General features: G+C 38.9%; 1 protein-coding gene across 2 annotated transcripts in view; it reads left to right on the top strand.

Moving 5' to 3' along the window:
- LOC122865837 (transmembrane protein 132C-like) overlaps nt 1-22,958 on the top strand; it is a 154,692-nt gene that overhangs the window by 82,797 nt on the left and 48,937 nt on the right. For both annotated transcript variants that reach the window (XM_044174743.1, XM_044174744.1), the window contains exon 4: nt 5,288-5,431. In XM_044174743.1, the coding sequence (XP_044030678.1) occupies nt 5,288-5,431 (144 nt within the window). The remainder of the gene's footprint in view (nt 1-5,287; nt 5,432-22,958) is intronic.

Raw genomic sequence — 22,958 nt, 5'->3', positions numbered from 1 at the left:
AGAAAGGCTTGGGTGTGTAGATAGGCCTACAGTGAGGGAGGCAGAATGTTTCAGAGGAAATAGATAGGACAGAGACAGCAGGGATTGAGGTCAGAATAGAAACGTGAAAGTGAGACAATAGAGTGAGACAAGAGAGAAACATGGGTGGAGATGAGCTTTGTCTGGCGAGTGCTCTTTATCTGATAGTGTTAATCTTGTCCTCCGTTCGCAGCGTTGCCACGCACCAGCACTTTTAACTAGCTCTGATAATGGGAAGAACAGCATCAAACTCATTAATTGAATTACCTCGTTCTTTATCTCCGCATCTGCCTGTGTCCACTCACCCCTAAAAACACTCCACCGACAACAATTCCTCAGCTAATTGACTCAGAGCATCTCCAGCGCAACCCTGTTTCACCCTACTAATTTATTGAACCAGCTCCCAGCCTGGTTCACCTGTCATTGGCTACTACCTAATTTAATTTTCCCCTGAGGTGATGGAGATTATCTTGTTTCTGAACAAGAAAGATAGAGAGGGAAGGAGGGAACATAAAGAAAAGCCGGGTTTCTATGCCCAACAGCTTGTGTGTTTATTTCATAACTGGATTTAGCTGCAGGTGTTTGAGCATTAAGGGACACGGGCCAACTAAACTAGCTTAATGTGATTTAACCAATTTCGCCTGCTAAATTGAATTCAGCTAAATGACCTTTTTAAAGTTAATTTAGAAAATATGCTCAACCATAAGTTATTGTGTCTTTTAGATCTATCTAACTACCCACCAGACCAATTTGTCATCTATGGGGCTTTGGCTTTCAGTGGTTTCAAATGTTTCATTTGGGTTAGTTAATGATGCCTCTGAAACTGGTTACAGGTTATATATGAATGTGCTGTGGCTCATCTGTATTAAAGCTTTTCTCCATCTGGCTCTTCCTTAGCAGGAGCCTTTCTGTGATGTAGGAACTAAAGGTGGTTTCTTTGTGGCGGAGCAGATATCAGAGCAATTGTTCTCACTTTCATTTATCTCCACTAAAGGTTAGCTTTGTCCACCAGCCCACTCTCTGCCAATGTGTTCACATGTGTGGAATAATTTTCCTGCTGTTTGCTCTTATTTATACTATTATTATTTTAACTTTAAGTTTAGTGGGTGGAATAACCTTGCAAATGGCCTCTTGAGGATGACATTGACATGTAATATGTATGTCTCTCTTATTGTTGGAAATACAAGACCAGAGCAGACAGCAAATGCCAGTGCTGACTAAGTTCTTATTCTAGCCTCTTAACCAATAAAGCCCTCTCTTCAACTCTTCTCCTCGCCTGAATGTTTCCCTCCACCCCCATCCTCTGTCCGTTTTCATCCACACTGATCCAACACCTGTCTTTTCTAATCCGCCTGCCTGGTCTCTGTAAACCACCATTCCTTCTTTTTGCTGAAACACCTTTAACACCAAGCTGTCCTGCTCACCACAAAGACCTTTACACCACCTCCCAACAAACACACCCCGATGTTATTCAAACTCTCTTGTTTTTTCTTCCTCTACTTCAATCTTAATGTGAGCCTTTTCCCCACCCATCTGCACTTATTGTCAAGGGAACCAAGACAGCCCATTTAGGCATTAAGTAAGAAATATGTTTTTGAATGACAGCATGTAATCATTCCTGCATATTTGCACTTTTCATGGATGCTATCTAGTCATTATCATCTTAAGGTCTCCTGAAATTGGGTGCAGTTGCTTCCAGGGAAATGTATGCTGGTCTTCACTTACCTTGCCTAAAACATGCCGTTTTTTAATTAGTTTTCAAGTACAGTGCAAATCTGTCCTGCCCCTGTTTTATGTGTGTTTGTGTGTACTATACTGCAACTATACAATACTTTTTTAAATAAATTCTCAAAGTTGAGGTCACTTTTTTATCATCAAAACACCTAAAAGCTGTGTATATATGTTTGTCACACTAAGTCTGGTGTTCGGACTCTTTAACTCCTTATGTGGTCCCGAGGACTGGACGTAAGACTAGGACAGTGTCCGACATTCACTTATTCACAATTCACTACTCACTATACAGCGGTAACTAAGTACATTTACTCAAGTACTGTCCTTTTTGAGGTACTTGAACTTAACTTGAGTCTTACCATTTTCCACTACATTTATCTAACTAGCTATTACTAGTTACTTAGCAGATTTCCAGATTTTTCATACAAAATGTATGATAATGATCGAAGATACAATAATTTCTTTAAATGAGACTACCAAAATAATGATATCAAATTGGTAAAAATTAGCTTCACTTTGAACAGGTACAAGATAAAAATGCTGCTTACACGTTAATGCATCAGTGATAGCAATCCAATAATATAATATATGTAATAATACAACACTGAGTACTTATACTTTAAAGTAGATATTTCCCTCAGGAGTTGTTTCAGACCAAAAACAGAGCTAAAAGAGAGTAAATATTGGACTGACATTCATCAGGTGGGCAGAAATATGGCTCCAAATGAATGTTAATGTTGCTCCATAAAGCTGGATGTGTAGCTAAATAACATCTGTTTGTTAACAAGTTCGCCATATGAACTTAAATGTGATGTTTTGTCAATGTTGTGTCCGTTGCCCCCAAGTGGCCAAAAGAAATTGTTATTGCAGGTTTATGTACATTTTGCTTCTGTACTTTTAAGTAAAATGTTGAATGCAGGACATTTACTTGTGATGGAGAATTTCTATACTGTGTCATACTACTATTACTTAAGTAACAGATCTGCATACTTCTTCCACCGCTGTTAGTAAATAAGGAATTCTATACTGAGAAATATATAGTGAGATAGATGGCAAAATCAAAAAAGTTATTTCGGGCACTACTCAGGTAATTACTCTCATCTGCAGTCGTCTACATCTAACGTTTTAAATCTCTTCTCAAGAGACATTTTTATAAACGTGGAGACTTTTTTAAAATACATTTTCTTTTACAGTATTTAAATTGTGTAGAATGTGGGTTTCATTTTATTGGCAATGTATTGTTACTTTATTATTGTTATCTTGATACACTGATAGTTTAACATCTCTATACGCTGTCTAAATATTGTTATTTGCACACAAGACACGTGGTCTCACGAGGTCTTTCATTTTATTCAGAATCAGTTTTATTCAGTTTCATTTCCTGCTGTGTAAAGTGCATTAATATTAATGCGGATTAATATTATTACTTATATATATTTAGATAAGAGAGAAAGAAAGTAAGAAAGAAAGAAAGAGAGCTTATTCATTAAGACTGTAGTTCAGGAGTGCTTCATTGTACATCATCATCAACCAACTAGTCAATTCACTGATTAACATTTACTCTATGAAATGCCAAACGTAGTGACAAAACACCATAGACGCCAGAGGTATTTTTAAAATGCTCACTAAGTCTGACCATCAGCCAAAAAAATCCCAAAAGAATTTAATTTATAATGAATCAAAACAGACTAAACAAGCAAATTTTCTCATTTGCTAAAACGTATCAATTACTGTTTACTTCTAAAATGACTGAAACTATCAATAGGTAATCAAAATTGAGCACTAATGCAAACACAATAAGTTACTGGCATCTGTAATACAAGTTAGCAAAAAAGCAGAAAAGAGGGTGCTGCTCTGTATCATCATGGCACCTAAAGCATTTCCACACTCAAAATAGAATTTCATATTTGATCAATACAGCATATTTTAGTGCATATTAGTTGATAACCGTTCCCCCCGTTTTCCACCGTCAGTGCTGAATCTGCTTGTGAGTTTGTAGTAATTACTGTGCCATGGCTAAGGTGACGATCTGTTGTCTCCTCCTAGTTATTGTCTGTGTCTTCCAAACCGGCGGCCTTTATCTTTGCTCGTCAGAAGCAGCAACCAACACAAGGCCAGTTATTACCGCCTTGGCAGCCTGAGATCAAAGAAGACCGGTTGAACACGGAAGATGTAACGACTGTGCTCTTCTAAGGACTGCTGTATGATTTGTCTTGTCATTATCCCCCCGTTAACGCTTGTTTTTTTCTTCATCTTTTACAAGTCGTTCGCAGTTCCAGAACGAGGACAGTTTCCAATTATTTTGATGTGGGGAAAAATTACCCAGCGTTCATGTTTCACTGAATAGAAATTTTTGTCTCTCCCCACCTTTTCTGTGGTGTTGGTGTTTTACTTTAGATCTGCCTTTTCTTACCATCTTTCCCGTCTTTTTCTCACATGAAATATTCTGGCCCATTCGTGCCAGTGGTTTGAACAAGAGCAATTTGTCATGTTGGAAAAGGAAGTACTGAAAGCCGCTCATGTACTTCATGGTAATTTCATGTGACAGAAGAGGAGGAGGAGAGCAACAGCGTGTCACTATAGTGGAAGAGGAGGAGGTCATGGTTCTTCGGCACCTGTATAGCCTCACACAGACTGTGACCACGAGTAATGGAAGTGTTGGAGGGACAAAAAGGTGGGGTAGAGGCGGGATGGAGGCTGCAGGATTTGAAGTACTGATAAAACCCCAGGTGTGGGGGGAAAATGACCAGAACTGTCTGAAGTGGAGCTTGCTGCCTATTTATTGCTCCAGAGAGAGTCTTGGTGTTGGGATATTACAAGGTGTTAAACAGGACTCATGTAAGACTAATCCTTCATTCAATATGTACTCTCATGGTGGTTAAACACACTTTCACAGAGGTTAATTTGAACCCACTGCCCCTGACTTGTGATTATTCCAATTCAGCCAACTGTATTGTCCTAATGAAATTATTTGGCTTGTAGCTGCCAGATTCACTTTCCTAGAGCAATATTCATCCCAAGCAAAATATGAAAAAAAGTTTGTTTTTCCACTTTGTTTTATCCAAATGGATATGGTCCAAAAGTAGTAAGAATTCCTTTATTAACCAGATTTTGTGAGAAAAGTGTAGTTATGGTTTCCTCAAAACTTAGCAACCACCAAAAGCCTTTCAAAAGCTTTTTTCTTCTTTTGTAGCTCCAGCGCTAGTTTAGTGCTTTTATATTGGTAAAGCATGTTTTTGATCAGTCTGTTACTATCGTCCAATATAATCCTTTGTTCAGTAGCTAGTTTAATGTCATGCATGTGTGTGAGTGTTTGTTTTGTGACCTCTGTGAGAGACAACTGAAGCGCCACCTCATTCCATTTCTTTCTTTTGACATGTTTGTGTGTGCCAGAGAGAGAGAGACAGAGTGTAAAAGAAGCCATGTGTGTTTCTGAAGCTTTGGAACTTAATATGCAAGCTGTTCTGGTGACAGTTCCAGTATCATCTAATTTAATGGTTGTTGTTTTTTTTTTCCTGTGCATGTCCGTGTGTTTCAGGGTGAAGCTGAAGGATGGCGTGGCGTTCCTGGGAGCAAGAGCCAGTAATCCTGTTGTGTGGACGGTGAGTCAGGATGTCAGAAGTGAAGGTCACAGGATTGTCACCCTCCACTGTCGGAGAAAGGAGAACAGTTTTGGTCAGAGGTACGTCTGACTCCCTCCTTCTACAGAATGAATCAATGTGTGAATGAAATATGAACTGAACACCCTGCTGAACAACCAGAAAGCAGCAGCACATTTGTTCATGTCTCGGACAGCTGTCAGTAAAGAGTGATTGCAAAGAGTGAGGATGAAAGACGACATGACTCAGCATCTGAACCATTCATTCTGCCATGCACGCAGGTCCTCAAGCCATTTCCAAGTGTAGTCAAAGAAATGTATTGTTCAGTGAACACAGTGTTGCCTCTTGCTTGCACTTAAAGGATAAGTCTGGAAATATTCTAGATTTTTCATATTGTCAACAAATCCCACGAAAAGACCAAAACCAACTATGGATTTACCCTACTAGCAAGTGTTTGCCTGAAATAGCTTATTCCTCCTTATTCCTGTGCCACAGACTGCCATTGTTGTCCAAAATACAATTAAAACATCATTGAGTGGCACAGTTTCACTGGGTGACATGTTCCTTCATTAAAATGAACACAGGCACTGCAGTTTATTTTGAGTCAATTCCACATACATTGTACAGCCTACTCAATAGGGCACCAAATGCACATCTGAAGATATCCCCCAACAAATGCACTATTTACTCCTGTCTGAGAAGACGAGATGACGCTTGCTACAAATTGGTTTAGGAAATTATTTAGCCTTTCTTAAAAATGACAGTATTTGTGGCAAATTTTTAACGCAGCTATAATTGATATTTTTTATAATAACAATGTATCGAATGACAATGTGAAAGCAATGTGACAACGTGAAAGACGTCGCTCGTAGTGATGAACATACAGATAATTATCAGCTCTGAGCTCCCCTTGGCTTTACAGAGCTTTGTAGTGAGTTACAGCTCATTGTTTTGCTGTCCACCTCGTAACTTTACTGTTTTGGTTCACTCTCGTCACCCCTCACATAGTGTCGTTTTCAGCCGCAGCAGGCAGCTGTTTTCAGGGAAAAAGCTCTAAAGACCCACTGTACACTACCTGCTCAGCACCAAACAGCAGGCAGACACAGTTAGTGACTAGCTGGTGACCAAAGTGGAGCATTTAGCAGGTAAAGAGCCAGATATTTCCTTCAGGAGTTGGTAGAGAGTAAATATTGGACTTGCATTCATCAGGTGGTCAGAAACACGACTCCAAATGAATGATAATGTTGCTTTGTAACTCACACCTCACCCATGATACATCACATTCAGTTTAAATTGTCATCTTAGTGTGGAATAAGCAGGAATCCAAGTAACTTTTCCCAATAGTATTAATTTCCCAATAACTAATCATCTTAGGTTACCCTTTATGAGAATTAACTAATAAGAGTACTTTCAAGCCACCTACCAATCAAACAAATGACAGTCTGAAGAAGAGTCTGAAATATCAGTGTTGTTTTAGGAGAACACTTGCCAGTCAATATGTATTCCCCCAAATAGTGAAGCAAGCTTTCAGGTCTTATTAAAATTACCTTACTGGTGGTTATGCATATTTTATCCCATTAACTATACTTATGTATACTTTACTGCTGACCATTTTTAAAAGCATGCCATATCTTTTAAGACTGATTTCCCACCTTCTACACAACCATTCATTTCAGTGCATCAACCAGCAGCAGAGACTTGACATTTGCTCGAGATGGACGATCCATCACAGTATATATCCTGGAGGGGTTTATTTTCTTGTCAGTGTTCCTATCATGATGTGGTTTTCAAAACATCCAAGCAATTAATGTTGTTACATTTATGATCTCTGTTGTGAAAAAATCAAATCCAAAAGACAAAGCATAAGCTGATATGGATGTTGTGAAAAGAATAATGTGAATCTGGTCGTTTGCTGCATTAAAGAGGCGGACGTTCAATAGCTGACCCTCAAAACTCTGTTGACAGTGAGTTCTTGAATGTACCAACAGGATCCATTAACTCCATTAATACAACTTTGACATAAAAACTGAGATGAAAAGATGTTTACTACACAGGAGTAAATATCTCATGTAATACAAAAGGCTGCTTGAAAGGAAGGAAATCCATCTAAAACTTGTGGTATGCTTTGAAAATGGCTGGTTAGTAATGTGAGGTACAGTGTATACCTAATATGTAGTTTATGGGCTAAAACATACCAAACCACGAGTGTCATCCTTTAAGTATGACTCTAGTATAAGGACGGAAACATAATGTAATGTTTTACAAGTTTAAAAAACGTACTTAAATTCATGATGTGTAAAATTTGACAGTTTCCAGCTTTGGCGGTGTTAAGTGATTGCATAAAAATCTGACAAAAGCACTTTACACAAGAAAGCATCTGCAAATTTTTAATTATGACAAAAGGACTTAAAGTATGTATTTGTGCTCGTGTGTGGGTGATGGCTGCTTACATGATGGCGTTTCCATTAATGAATAATAACTATGTGTCTCTTTGTGTGTGTGTTGCTGTGTGTGTACGTGTGTCTTTGTACAGTATTTGACATTCAACTCGACAGCTAAACGGTTTTAGGCAAAGACAAAGTAGCTGCACACAGGAAGTGACACACCCTGGCTGGGCTGTTATTTCCTGCTGGGTGTCAAGGTGACGACAATGATGAATGACAAGTCATCTATCATTTACATGCATCTCTTTCACTGCCCCGCTGAGGAGAAGAGACATTGAATTATACAGGACTGCTCAAATCAAGGTCATACATGTTGAATCTGGTATTATACTCTGCAATTCTGCACTTAACAAAAGACTACCTAGAAGTATTGATATGATAATGAAATACCTGCCATGACCCGTGCTTTTAGGTTTCTTTAGCTTACATATCAAATGGAATAACTGTAGCACATCAAGTCTTTATCAATGTGAAGATAGTCAAAACACTGCACTTTAATTTTGAAATTTTCTTTGATGAGGTTAAACAGAGAGAAAAGCAGTCATGGTCTTTTCTATTTTATTAAAATTGTAAAAATATGCTAATAGTGCATGGGGGAAAAACAATGAAAATGCTTCCTTTGCAGTGTAAGTTTCACCTCCTGACTAGCAGTGGTGAAGCCAGCTCACAAATTATGCTTTGCTTTTTGTGGTCAGGCATAAAGATGAACCTTCCTTTTACTGGTTTTTGCTTTTGATTTTCAAACTGGGACAAAATGAGCTGTCTCGACACTTACATTGTCCACTGAAATCAGTTTTTGAATTGCTTTTAGGAAAGAAGTAGGCCTTGCAGTTGTACAATCCTGCTTCATTTATGAGACCAAAACAAGGTTTAGGAGTTGAGGTGCCCAGTCACATCATCTATTATAGCTCTCTGATTGACAAGCTACCAGCTGGTAGGCTCTGTTGATTCTCTGTAGATATTTTCCAGAGTAAAATAAAATAAAAATCTTAACATTTAGGCTGGCTTTGAGACTACAATGAAGCAAGATTTGTTGAATTAAGTCTGAAAGCCTTAAAAGCAATTTTCTAAATTAATTTAACTGTAATGATTTCCTTTTTGACATACTTTCTCCTACTCACCAGTATCAGCTCCATACTCTGAGTCATTTTATTCAACTGCTGTGCTGTGGGTAGGAGATATCCCATCAGTCAGGTTAAGTGCAAAAAGATCTTCATTAGCCAGAATTTGAATGAGGGTAATGGAAATATGTGGAGATGGAAGCCAATAAGTTTGAAAAGACTAGTGCCCTAAAACATAAAATTTCTCCTAATGTCAATTGAAACTCAGTTTGCCGACCATTAAAACAGCATTGCTGCCAGAACCTGAAAGATAAACACTGGGAGCAGGATGCGTCTCCTCTGGCTCATGGTAAAAAGTGCGACATTACAGCCAATAGTGTGACTGCCAGGTGACAGACTGACTCAGACAGGCTTCATGACTAAACTCACAACGGCCAGTCAGGAGAGGCAAGAATCAACTGTGGACATTAGAGAGACAGTTGTATCTCAGAGTAACGATCTATCCTTGATGGAACTGTGCACAGACACAAACTACACTCAAATGCGTTGTGTGCGCACACACACAGTTTCTACCTAACGACCACTTAGGAGAGGTCAGAACACACCTAGTCATGTCCCAGAGGTGTCAGCTTCAGAACAGTGGCCTAGTTACTTTAGCAGCCATATGTTCACTGTACTGATCTTATGTGCTCTGGAGAAACTGAGAGTGAGGTGTGAAAAGTCAAATAAATGACAGGAGTGGTACAGAAGAGGACAAGAGGTGAAACCAAGTCTAGGAGCATATGTTAAATGATAACAAAGTTCATTTGACTGTCACTCTTACAGTATGTAAACCATTGACGCATGCTAGACAATAAAAGCCATAACAAGTTATTTTATTTTTAAGTCAAGAAGTACATGCTGCTGCAGCCTGTGAGATCCTTTTTTACTGACATTAATTTATGTTTTTGCTTCATCCAAAAGAAGAAAATAATATAGAAACTGCAGCAGACAGACCAGCAGATTGCTGTTTTTTTAAGTGACTAGAGTCACTGAATGCTTCAATTAGAGTAATATGAGCAAACCATCATAATTGTGATTTTTTTGTGTTTTCTTATATGATTCTATTTAAGGTACAGAAAGGAGCCTATTGGGCTATCTCTAACATTTACAGATAATAGTCACCTTTCACTTCCAAACATATATCGACAAAATATATGGATGTGTTCATGTATGTATATGTTCACTGTGTGAACACCCCCCCCAGGCAGCAGTTTTCAAACCAGAGAAACAAAACTCAATATTCTGACAAATGCTGATTTAGGTACAGTATGTATGGAAGCCTGCATGGGAATGGATTACATCTTTAGCTGTTTGGGTTTCAATGCCACGCTGTAAATGAATTGTCTATATGAAAAAAAGTTTGCCTGGTGGCAAGACTCTGACTGTATTTCCTTTGTAGAGAAAGTGAACCCAGCATGTAAATCTACACTCATCATAAGTTCTCAAAATGTTTTGGATTTCGTTCAGCATCACGCTTCACTGTGCCCAAAGAAGCACTTTAGAAACCAATCCAGCAGTTTTTTTAAAAATGCTGATCTGTGTCACAGAACACTGTGGTCAGCATTTTTTATTTAAAGGCATCTGTATGCAGACAGCAAGGATTGCAGAGTGGGTAGTGCATGAGATAAGGAAATCCTATAGTGAGCCGGACCTGATCCTAACCACTGATGTCTTATCAGCATAGTTGCCCATACAGTTACACATTTTAGCCTTATACAGACACCCTGTGGTCTTTCATTTTTTTAAACAGATATACAAAATGACTCAAGTTTATCCAAATTAAGGCATGGCAGCATGTTTTCTGCAATAAGCTGTTATGAAACATCACAGTTCCTCTCATATGACATAACCCTCTTCTGAAAAATAAACTGAATTCAGAACCTCAAAAAAGACACCAACCTATCTAGTTTCTGTGCCCCTCTTAACACAAGAGAGTGCATGTTGAGCAGCCACAAGTAGGCTACTACATTCATGGCTGTGCAAGTCTCCAGGCTGTAATAAAGCTGATTGATGCAAGATCAGTCATCAGACAACACTGCCTGCTCTGTTGTGAAGATGTGTTAGGACCCTTAAATGCTAAGAGTCGTCCTTCACCAGTCAGTCCTGTGTTTCTGTGTCGTCACTACTCTGTTACCATGGAATGAGCCGCTGCTTCTCCCTACCATAAAGCTAATTCATATTCTTTGTGCTGCAAATGCTATTGAACTCAAAATCCCCATCAGATGTTGGGATAATTAAGCTTGGGAATCGACACACACTTGGGAATCATCTACATGTTACTTCTGTGTCTGCACATGTTGATGTGAGTGAAGTGGGTGGGTCCCTCCATGTAAATGGGGTTGACAGTGATATTCCTATAGGATAATAACATTGCAATATCAAAAAGAGAGTCATCAGCCATGCTTGTCAGGTACTCAAGCTGCTTCTGGCTCCATTATTTCTTTTTAATGAAAGCTAACACAATTTGGAGATCTGGTTTGATTGAGGGGGAAAATGAAACAAATGAAGGTTTTGTTAAAGCAGTAGCAGTCTTGTGGCCCAATACTCAGAGTATCAATCAATAGCTTTTCCAGGCTGCAATGGGAGTTTGATTTGTAATTGCAGAAGGTGAGGTGTGGCATCTAACAACTAATTAATGTAAACCGAATCTAATGGTCAACATTTCACAATCTGCTCACTCCCTCAAATTAACACATGCACAGAGGGACGTGCTCACTTCAAGAGCAGTAAAGCTTTTTGACAGACATAAGTCCTTTTTCAGGCATGGAAGCTTCACATTTGTTATTACTTATTTTATTCTTTATTTATGTATCTGTATTTTCTGATCTCTATCAGTCCAATACCCAAAGGCAATCAGTTTACCATTGTATATGACAAAGACAAGCAGCAAATCTGCACATTTGAGAAGCTGAAACTCTGGGATGTTTGGCATTTCTGCTTGAAAAACGCGACTGATCATTTATCAAAAAAGTTATAGATTAATTTTCTGTCAATCGTTTTATCTAATATGATGACTTAATGACCTTTGTGAGTGCGAGGGGCATTCACCAATGATTCTTCGTTAGGAAATCCCTACTTTTCTCATCAGTTTCATCGTTTATTAGATAGACAGCAGATTTCTATATTTTATATTATGAAAGCAGCCAAGCATTGTAAATAATGACAAGACATTAGGTTATGACTCTCATTTATATCCTCCTTGCTAGCATGCTGAATTTTAGTTGGATAATCATACTGTAAGCAGTTGATATTGATGAAAGTTTAAAATTTAGTGAGGGAGACTGATGGTTTCATCATGGCCTCACGCCACAGGGTAAAAAATAAAATAAAAATTTAAAATCGATGAGAGCCATTCTGTTAACGAGAAAGCATTCAACTCAGTCTTGTACCATGTTGTAAGTGTAACGAAAAGGTTCCTACAGTAGGTTCAACCTACAATAGAATATTGACAGTATGTCTGAACATTATTCAGACATAATTGACATGTAAAATATGCAAATGTGTTTTTTTTACTGTAAATATTAATTGAGTCCCGTCTGTGTGCGTACACAAGTGTACGTGTGCTGTCTGACACACACACACACACACACAAACACACAAACAAACAAACAAGTGAACAAATAGAACCCTCCAGCATCTTTTCACCCTCAAAGTCTACGGGATCATAGAACATGCCACCACATTCAATTTGTCTGCTGTTGCTAGAGAGGAGTCCCACTGTGAGCGAGTGGGAGTAAGGCTTACTCTAAAAGACTGACAAGACAGCCTTACAACACCTACACAATGATGCAAGCCCGTAAACCAAAGTTCTTAGGCCTGCTATCTAAAAACAACACCATAGTCTTACGTCTGAGTGACAACGCGATAAGACACCAGGATAAATGGAATTATATTTGAGCCAACAATGTATGCCTTACAGTGTGTGTTTCATCATGTTTGCACTTATTGCAGCTGTAGTGAAATGTATTTTAGGGTTAGGATTTGAAAAAGAAAATCTTGCAGGGAAGTTGCATGAAAAGTCTCAGAGTCCCGCTAAGCCTTTGATGAGGAAAGTATGCTCAGTGTGCAAGCTCCGGTGTGAAAATAGGTTAAAGATTCAAATTGTTTTCCAACAGTTGGTGAAATCATGTTTTAAGCATCAGTGAAATCCAGGCTTGTCATTCTGTGTTTGCCCCAGCCATCTGCTGAGGGAGGTGACATGAGCCTCTGAGGGTCTTTCTGTGAAACAGAGGAAGCAAGCATCAATGAGGGGAATGGAAACCCCAAGCTTGTTTTAGACTGAAATGATTAGCATACTCTGCAGTGTGCCAGGGAAAAAAGCAAGCCACAATTCTCATATAAGTAGTCCATAAAGATTCTAGTTAGATAAGACTGCATTTGCTAAGCATTGTTTTATCTAAGATTTCCTTCCCGTACACCATATAGCCTTTTTTATTGTTATGTGAGATTACCTGCTGAGAGGTATAGAAAGCTATGCTCTTAAGGGGGGCGATACATCAATGTTATCTGTTATGAATGGATGGATTGCCATGAAATTGTGTACTGACATTCATGTTCCCCAGAGGATGAATCCTAATGACTTTACTGATCCCCTGACTTTTCTGCCACCAACACTGTAGGTTAACAGTTTTGGTTTTGAGAGAAATCTCTCGAAAACCGTTAGAGGGATTGCCATGAAATGTTGACATTCATGTTCCCCAGAGGATGAATCCTAATAACTTTGTCTTTTGTCACCATCAGGTCAAATTTGACTTTGTCCAATACTTTTGTTAATGAAATAACATTTACTGTTTACAATTAGTATGTAGTATGGAATTGGGACACAGCTAAAGTCTTGTTTACACATATGATGAGTCTGGTCGCATTTAATGGGACAATGCTTCTGATATACTTTTAACTACACATTCAAATGGCATCCGAAATGTTTTGAAGGGATATTTATCTATGATGGTACAGGGGTCTCAACATTAACATGATAATCACTTCTTTGAGTTTTACAGTGTTAAGTTAACTTTACGATGTGCACAATCTGAAGTCCTGAATGAAGGTATTTGTTCTTGACCAGGGCAGTCATTGGCCTATAGCAGATATACTTTTTAGCCCTCCATGTTCAGGCAAAGATTGCAGGCAAGTACTGTATGTGAACAATGCCACTCATGTCGCAGCTGCTTGTTTACACATACACATGGTAAAAAGCAAGCATATGCAGGAGTGAAACACAGCTCAATGTTTTTAACATCCTTTTCATTTTGCATACATTCGCCATATTGCAATATATGTCCATATAAGAAAATATTAATAATATATATAATTTCAACTATATTGCCGAGACCTAGGGAAACAGTAAAGGAAAATCATCTTTTTATTGAACCAGCTGAGGTTTTCAGCCAACCAGAACGTGGACATGGATCAACAACTACATAGAGGGGTGTTGGTCCCTGTATTGCAAGCTGTGTTCAATCACACATAGGTTACCTGGGGCCCCAGGAGTGTGAACAGCCTATTCTGTGCCACATATGGAAGCTGCGCCGTATTCATGATCTCATTATGCCTGAAACAGCATGTACATTTTAATCCAATTTGATCGATTGTTCTCATGATATGGTAATAATAGCCCAAGGCCTTGTATGAGGTGCAATCTTCTCCTGCTCTCGTCACTTCTTCGCCCCGTCTCAATGTCACTTTCTCTACACGTATATATAATGCAAGACAGTTTATGTGGCTTCTCTTATGGAAATCCTGTCATTAGAAAATAGTAGAAATTTGTCATTCACATGCATGTTATTATGAGCAATAATGTCATCCTACAGTGGATGTGATGATTATATTCCATATGTTAGCTGTGCATGTAATTTGGGAATTTGTGTATTTAAAATGAGCTTGCAGAGCTCCAGTTTAGGCATAAATACATACACAAGAGCTGATTTGAATAAAGAATGGTTGTTCATTCAGTGTTGACATTTGACTGCACCCCATGAACTGTGAGCCCATGCAAATGTACATTGTTTGGGTTAGTGAACATGTGTCTATAAGGCGGCTTTCTCCAGAGAGTCATTAGGAGCCGGAGTAATTGACAGAACAATGGTGAGTGAAGATTGAATGAGAAAGGAGTTCGATATTCAGTCCTCCTCAGTTCAGCGGGAGAGGTCAGAGGGCCTCTGCTGTTCTTTCTGATTGCACAGAACTTAAGTCACATGGGGAATGAACACATACAATCAATGGCCAGACGAAGCAGGACCAGTGGGACTGCATTAATAACGTGAGTTAAATCAAAGGTCCCTTCAGCGCAATCTGATTCCAATGGAGGAACTCTCCATGCATCAGCGAGATGCATGGATGTTAATGACCTGACTGCTGAGGGTATCTGTGTGTGTGCTCACCTATGCACCTATTTATGTAGTAACATGCTGCCATTAGCTTGAAGAGTGTTGCAGTTTTGATTAGTTCTGTGTTGTAATCTGTTTAATTAACAGTGGTTCAAAATAGTGCACTCTAGCAGACAAAATGAAGGGATTTAAACTGTGTGTGTATGCTGGAGAAAGAGAAGAAAAAATGCGGAGTGAGAAAGAGATAACATGCATTTCTGTGTGTTAGTGCATGCAGTTTCCTGTGTCCTTGAATGTGTGAAGCGTCTTTTAAAAGTACATTGTTAAAGGTGATTGATAGGGTAGACGAAGCAATTACCCTCCCTGGTGGTCTAATTTGTATGTTTGTGAACTGTTGTTTTCTTCAATTGGCTTATCACAGGTACAGGTAGCATACAATTTGGTATGAAAAATATTTGAATATGTTCCGTAATCCTTTTAACTAATCATCCAGACATCTTATTTTCCTGTGTTTACCCATTGGGCCACTAATGCATTGGTAAAATGCTCTTCTCGCTGTCTCCCTTATATTAAAAAAGATTTCTACAGCAGTCCAAGGCAGGCAACTATGTGATCGTTAGATGGATCTGCAATATTGATCGTGTGTAATTTAATTTGCATGAGTGGCATATGAGTCCTGTGTGTTGCTGGGCCTTCCCATGCTTTATGCAGTCATAAAGGCTCCTAAGAGGAAACAGCCCCCTGAGTCTAACATGATCAAAATAAAAATTAATTTACTGATTTATTTCCTTGAACCTGTCGTCATTAATGGAAATCAAAATGGACGTGATGCCACTAATGATATATAATTAATTTAATCTTGGGGGAATGATTTATACCACATCTTCCTACTTAGAGATACGCCCTGCCTTCTCCTCCATCTAGCCTTCTCCCTTATCAACTCGTGGCATGAATTAGATATTTACTGTGGATTGTATCATATCCTTGACCTGCATGTTATCAGTGAACTAGTGTATCTGCCTGTGAAGTGAAACATCCTTGATTGAGCCCTGTGGGACTGTGAATGTGGCCTTGGCTCTGTGGCTAATCCAGGCAAAGCAGCCAAAGACATCATGCATGAAATCAGCTGGAAACTAACAGGAGGTTAACTTCTTCGGTTATCTATTATGTCAGTCTGTTGTGTTTTCTCCTGTTGTGTTTAGGGGCAACATTTATAGAATGGTCTTCCCATGTTGTCAAGTAATGAGTTAAATGGAAACTCAAAATCAGATAGGGTTAGGGTTAATTGTGTGTGTCTTGGCAGTCTAAACTCACCCCATTTGTTAAAATTTAAGTGAACTGGAGATTCATACAGTCGTGTTTTTTAAATGAGCATTTCTTGTCTCTTTGAGTATATATTTAGGAATCAAGCTTATTAATCATTTTAAAGTAAAACTAAAGCAAAGTCTCCTCTCCTTTTAACAAAGCTCTGTAGTTCCTCAATCTGACTTTTATCAGCAACCAAAGCCAGCGCTGGTGGGGAAGTGCCGACAGACAAGTTGGAGATTGGCCATGGAGCCTGGTGGTGTTTGATAAGGCAGGCCTATTGGCCTTGGGACCCTAAGGCTCAGACCCTCTGATCCACTTCATCTTCTAATAAATCATCTGCTGAATCCTTGGCCCCTGCTAATGCTTTAGAGCTCTCTTTGAGGTGTACTTTATATTTGAGGTACTGCAAGAACTTGTCAAGGGATTTCCACCACACAGGCATACACCAGCAATTTAAACACACTGGTTAGAGTGTAGAGCTGCATTGATTAGTCTGCTGGTTTTGCTGGTTTCATTTTCTCAAGTGTAAGGATTTGTTGCTCTTCTTAGTCACATATGATTGTAAATTAAATATCTTTGGGTTTTGGATTGTGGTCGGACAAATCAAACAATCCGAATTCTCTATTTTGACATTTCATAGACTTCATAGTGTGTAGGTGAGAGCAAATCTCAAGACTAACACCCTAGGAAGTTGTTTGCTCAACTGTTGTGTTTAACACCAGATGGAGAGAAATGTAAGGGATGGCAAAATAAGGGCCTGTGTGCCTCCCTCTCTCACCAAATCCCTCTCTCATCCAGTGCGTGAGGAGGAGAGACTTCTGTTTACTTGACAGATTAATGAGGCAAGGGGGCAGAAGTAAGGGTTCAGGCCAGCAAGGGGTCATGGTGGGTTCAGCATTCTTATTAACCCTGTCCAGATACACCAATCTAATAAACTGAACCAGGCAACGGTTTGTTTGTTTGCTTAGGTTTGCAGGTTTTTTGCCTGTTTTTATATTAATTTCTACCTCTGAGTGTGTGAGAGAGAGACCGAGAGGGAGATTTGTGGCCAGAAATCATGCAGGTGTCACTGATGAAACTGGGCTGGTTCGAGGTAACATACCTTTGTAAAGCCTGCATAAAAAAGAGTGCATTGCATAGATGATTCATGTAAAATCCTGAAAATATAAAAAACAAGATTCTGGTACATTTTATGAGAAAGCAATCAAAACCAAGCTTCTAACAATGTGGCCCACTAGTTAGTGATATTTTTGAAATGTTTATTTAACCATTTCAATGATACACAAAGGAAGCAAAAAAAAAAAGTCATATTGATTTACTCTGTCAGAAATGGTGTAACACGTAAAACAAAGTGTGAGATAAAAAAAAGTATAACGATGACCCATCAGCATCATAACATACAATACAATGATATGAGCACTGCCTAACTCGAATGAAAGACAAAGTAGACCTCATTAGAACTTGAGTGGCAATTTAGAGAAGCTGGACAAACAGGAGAGGGCAGCTAAAACAGTCTGAGACACAGAGTACTGCAGCAAGGGCACAACAGACACTACACTTTGTGAATGTGAACATAGCAGAGCAAATTTGAAAATGACCTTTCAATACAATTTACTGAATTCTCAAATACAAAGAGCCATAACTCTCTTGTGATATCTCAAGATCAGTAACATCTTTTGTATTTATTTTTTATTTTTACATTTTCTTACTGTACATCAAAATGTTTTAACCTGCAGTAAGAGGATACTGTTTTACGCATTTTACAGTAAACTATTGTGCCTATTGTGGCAACCACAGCTGAGAATATGCTTCTGGCAACAGAAATTTAAGAGACAAAAAATGGAAGAAGATCCAAATGTGAGGTTGATTATGCAGTTAATTTGCATCAGTGCAGATTAATGCATTATTGATTTTGAACCTTTATTTATCCAGGTTAGATTTGCTGAGCAGAAATGCTCTTTATCAGGAACTGTGCAATATATAAATAAAATTCTTACCATGTAATTGGACGGAAATTTCCATTGAACCTCTTCTCAGATTGTTGCACGGCCGAGTTACACTATAGGTAAAAATCGGCCACAAAGTCACAAATTTACATCTAAATAGTTAGTCGCACATTTATACATACGGCATGTTTAGGTAAAATACCTAATAATATCACAAAACCTCATAGTAAGTACACTGCCACTCAACATTAATGAAAATAAGAGTTCGTCAGAGCACTACTCCCCACAGCAACTTCATTTACATGAAGCCAGAAGGCTTATTACCTTACTGTGTAACTAGCAATAATTTATTAACACTCGGTGTTGTCATATTGTCTATCGTACGTGTTCAGAAATTTTGCCCACATTGTGCACTCCAGTGTAGTGGACCTTTTATTGTGTATGTTGAACACATGTGTCCATACATGGGCTGTAGGACAACATGCCCGTGTGTTTCAGAAGTGCTGGGATGTAAGTTTAGGGTACCACTCACACATCTTGCCAGTTTCAAAGCAGAAAATCGTAATTTGGGTTGGAACCTTGGTAGAGACAATCATACATCTACCAAATCCCCTGGGTGTGGATAGGCTGAGAGACCTCTCCACAAATGCAAACTGATCCCCAAACACGCACAATTTTGAGCAGTCCTTTTTAGCAATAATTTTCAAAATTGCTGCCAAGATTTGACTATGACTTTAACACAGTGATGGTCACACTTTGATGCCTGTGGCTAGAGGCCACAAGAGGATCTGCATCTCATTGGCTCTAACATTCAGTCATGGTTGTTGTCGCATGTCAGCCTGGAGTCGGTGTTTCACCATTACACCCCTTAAAGAATTTGTTGAAAAATCCTGCATTGCTAATGTGGAATAAATGCGGAGTGGCAAGACCTACAAAAGCAAACACTGTAATTATCCAAAAAGCTTTCCAAAGCCAGACCTTATATTTACTTTCTAGACTATCAATTTGGAAAAGAAGGTGCAGGACTCTCATGGGATTGTGTCAGTCAAACGCTTCATACTTCTTGTGGCTAGCACTTAGTTGAAATCATCTTTTAAAACCAGCTTCATCGTAGATTTCCATCCAGCAATAGGAAGTTGAAACTGAAAGTCTCTTAGGCCAGACCTGAATGAGGTCAAGTGAAGTTGTTCATCTATTCAAAACAAGGATTCTTGCTAAAAGTCAAGAACATCAGAGGTACAGTATGAGCAGGGGTAAAAACAGTTTTAAGTCGTTTAAATGGTTTGTTTGGCCTTCTCTGTGTAGATGTTACAACCAAATATATCTACTGAAGTTCTTATGAGAGCAGAAGTTAGGAAAGACAAGTGAAATGGGGAGGGCAGGTGTGATGGCGAATTTCCTCTGTTCCCACAATGTTGTGGCACATTGAGAGACAGATTGACTTAAAACAAGAAAAAAAAAGCAGGCTGAATGAGTAAAGTGAGGGGAGTGGTAAGCCAAATGCAAGAAGAGAGATTAAAGGGTAGAAATATAAAAGAAAACTCTAGCAAGTGTGATCAAATAGATACCTCTCAGGCTGCAACACACAAAGCCTAAAATCATGAGATTCAACAGTAGCAGGCAGCAACTGAGAGGCAAATAATAAAAAGGACAACTTAATCTAATCCCTTGTCATCTATGTGTATATGTGTGAGTAACAAGGGAAAAAAATGTCATTTCTAGTGGCGAGTTTAAACTCCAAGGGGGAGATTAGCCAGTCACACTGAGTTGATCTTATTGTCCAGGATAAGAGGATGAGCACCATAGCCCTCTGGAGAATTTTACTAACACTCCTACAGCTCACAGAAATCAATAAGGGGATAGAAGATGGTGTTTATACAGTGATTGATTGTGTTGCATTGTATTTGCTGTCTTAAGCATGGCTTGTAACCACCAGCTGGTCCTTGGGAGCAGTTTAGTGGCCAGCAGTTAAAAGGTGGTGGTGGTGGCACTGGTTGGCTCTCAAGCAGATGTTGTGTGGTCTCACATATCCAGAGAGACAAGAAGAAAAACATTTCTTCAAATAAAATTTTGCTTGGACTTCACTCACCTCCACAAATTCTTTAATCTCATACTACAGTGTAGCTGACTCAGAGGTAAAAAGTAAACACTTTTCTTCAAAGGGTTTATAGAGGCTGCTTTTCTTTCTGTTTTAGAGGTTAAAAGCATTTATTTTCTGATACAAACAAGTTGTTATTCTCCTTTTGCAATTTATAATCAGTGGTTTTTCAAGTGGTTATGCATACCTTAACAGCACATCAATGAGACCATATGACGGATACATTTTGGTAACCACTAAAACTTTAAACATTTTGTGAACATCCCTTTCTCCTACGAAATATGTTCATATACTGTTTTTTGCTTTGGTTTATACATTTCAGAGGAACCACCTGGATTACGTTCACTGGCAACATTTATTCCAATCCAGGAAGTCTGGCCTTATTATACTGCAGATCTAAAACCACTAGAGGAGTGGCGTACATAGCCAAAATTTGCATCCTGTGTATGGTCTAGGCTACTAGACACTTGGTTCAGGAAAAACTTTGTTTTTGGTAAATATTGAAAAAGGCAACACATCCCATTTTCAAATCAGCATAGACCTTTGCAATTATTTTACCAAGAACACCGTCTTTCACTAACCTAGCGGCCTAGTGAGGCTGTACTTAAATTAAATGTTAATGTTAACATGATAACATGCTCACAATGACATTGCTAAGATGTTGATGTTCACCATCTTAGTTTAGTGTTCTAACAAGCCAACCGTCCAACAGACAAACCGACATTATTGTAGAGAAAACTAATTAAATGAGTTGACAGTGAACGTCTTGACAATACATTCAGTATTAACATTTTATGTTGGCTGTGAACCGATACATTCAATATATTCCATTATGTTGATAAAAAAATATAACGTGGAATGCGTTCACGTTTAGTTGCATATGAACAGAATATTTATGAGACAGGATTGTTTATGGAAAAGCATCAGTGTTTGATAGGTAAGGTTTGTACCCTTTCTGTTTGAGGTTTACATTTTGACGAGACAGTTGAAACATTCCGTTGATATGTTGTGTTTTTCTTCCTGAGATCAATTTACATACATTTCCAGGCACACTGTTGCTATGTGATAAGCAGGGTATTTCTGAAACAGTATGTTGAAGAAAAAAAATAGCCACTGTTATCATAGTTCTTTTCAGGAACCTGGCGTTGAGACAGTGTGGGGAATTTAAATACTAATTTACATGTAATACATAGAATGTTACCTGATGATGTTGGTCATGTGGTTAAAACAAAAAAGCTCACTTGCTGCTTTGACATCGCCTTTCTACTCATGATCTGACTTAGATTCAACTCTTAAAAGATGAGCTCACCGTAGAGTTTTTTGCACCATGTTAACATCTCCAATTTCCCGGCAGATGTCTGTGTTTTCTTGGCTACTTTTTAGGCTCTGATTGGCTTTTGCTATGTGGATGTGGTGCAGAGTGGCGACATCGCCTTTTGATTGGTTGATGCGTGGAGCCACATCTGTTTCATGCAGGAAGCCCGAATCCTCTCATTTCACACACCGTTTGAGAGGAATATGGGAAAAATATGGCACAGAGAAAGGAAGAAAATAAACCAGTAGGCAGTTGAGAGAGACAAGATGCAGCGGCAACAGAAAAAAACAGAGGGGTTATTTCAGAAAATATTGAAGAAGAAGAGACATACCAAAAAGGCAATTTGGGAGAACTGCAATATTTCTCTTTCAGTTTTTTCACCCTATGCCCTGCCACCCATTTTGCACTCTGCAGGCCTACTGTGAAAGCAAACTAATCTGTACTGACAGGGACAGGGCTGACGTTGAGGGTTTGATAGATCCTGGGGGAAATCTCCAGCATACATAAATTGGTTATTTTACATTTCATCTGCCTCTTGACATGGTTTTATTTTATGATCTCTTTCATTATCTGTCTGTCATATGTCAATGTTTATTACTCCATAAACACATCCATTCCACACAGATGAAACAGCACTGGATGGAAAGCCACCACTCCCCCAGATAGCACAGGGTTAGGATTATAGCGCAAGTGTTTTATGAGCGCTGCACATTTATTAGTAACAACTGTGACGTGGCTCACTGAGCTGTCTTTGGGGAAGGATTTTGGCGTTTCACAATGAATAAATCATGACTACTCACACATAATTTTGAGCTATTTTTGCACTTTTTGTTTTATTCTGTGGCCTTTTTACCACATCTGTTCCTTTCTCTGTTACCCTTTCCTGCTTATCAGCCCTCCCGAGCCCCACAGGGCCTCCAATGGCCCTGCTAGCTGAATACCTCGCCTGTAACAACCGTCTCTAAACTATCACGTTCAGTTGCATCTCAGGTCTGCGGTAGAGGAGGAGTGTCGGGGGCGCGTTCCGCTAGTTTCAATAGGATCTCATTAGCACCATCAGGGAGAAGAGA

This window comes from Siniperca chuatsi, linkage group LG18, assembly GCF_020085105.1.
Source record: "Siniperca chuatsi isolate FFG_IHB_CAS linkage group LG18, ASM2008510v1, whole genome shotgun sequence".
Classification (NCBI taxonomy): domain Eukaryota; kingdom Metazoa; phylum Chordata; class Actinopteri; order Centrarchiformes; family Sinipercidae; genus Siniperca; species Siniperca chuatsi.
Note: the sequence above shows the minus strand (reverse complement) of the source record. Positions and strands in the feature narration are given on the sequence as shown.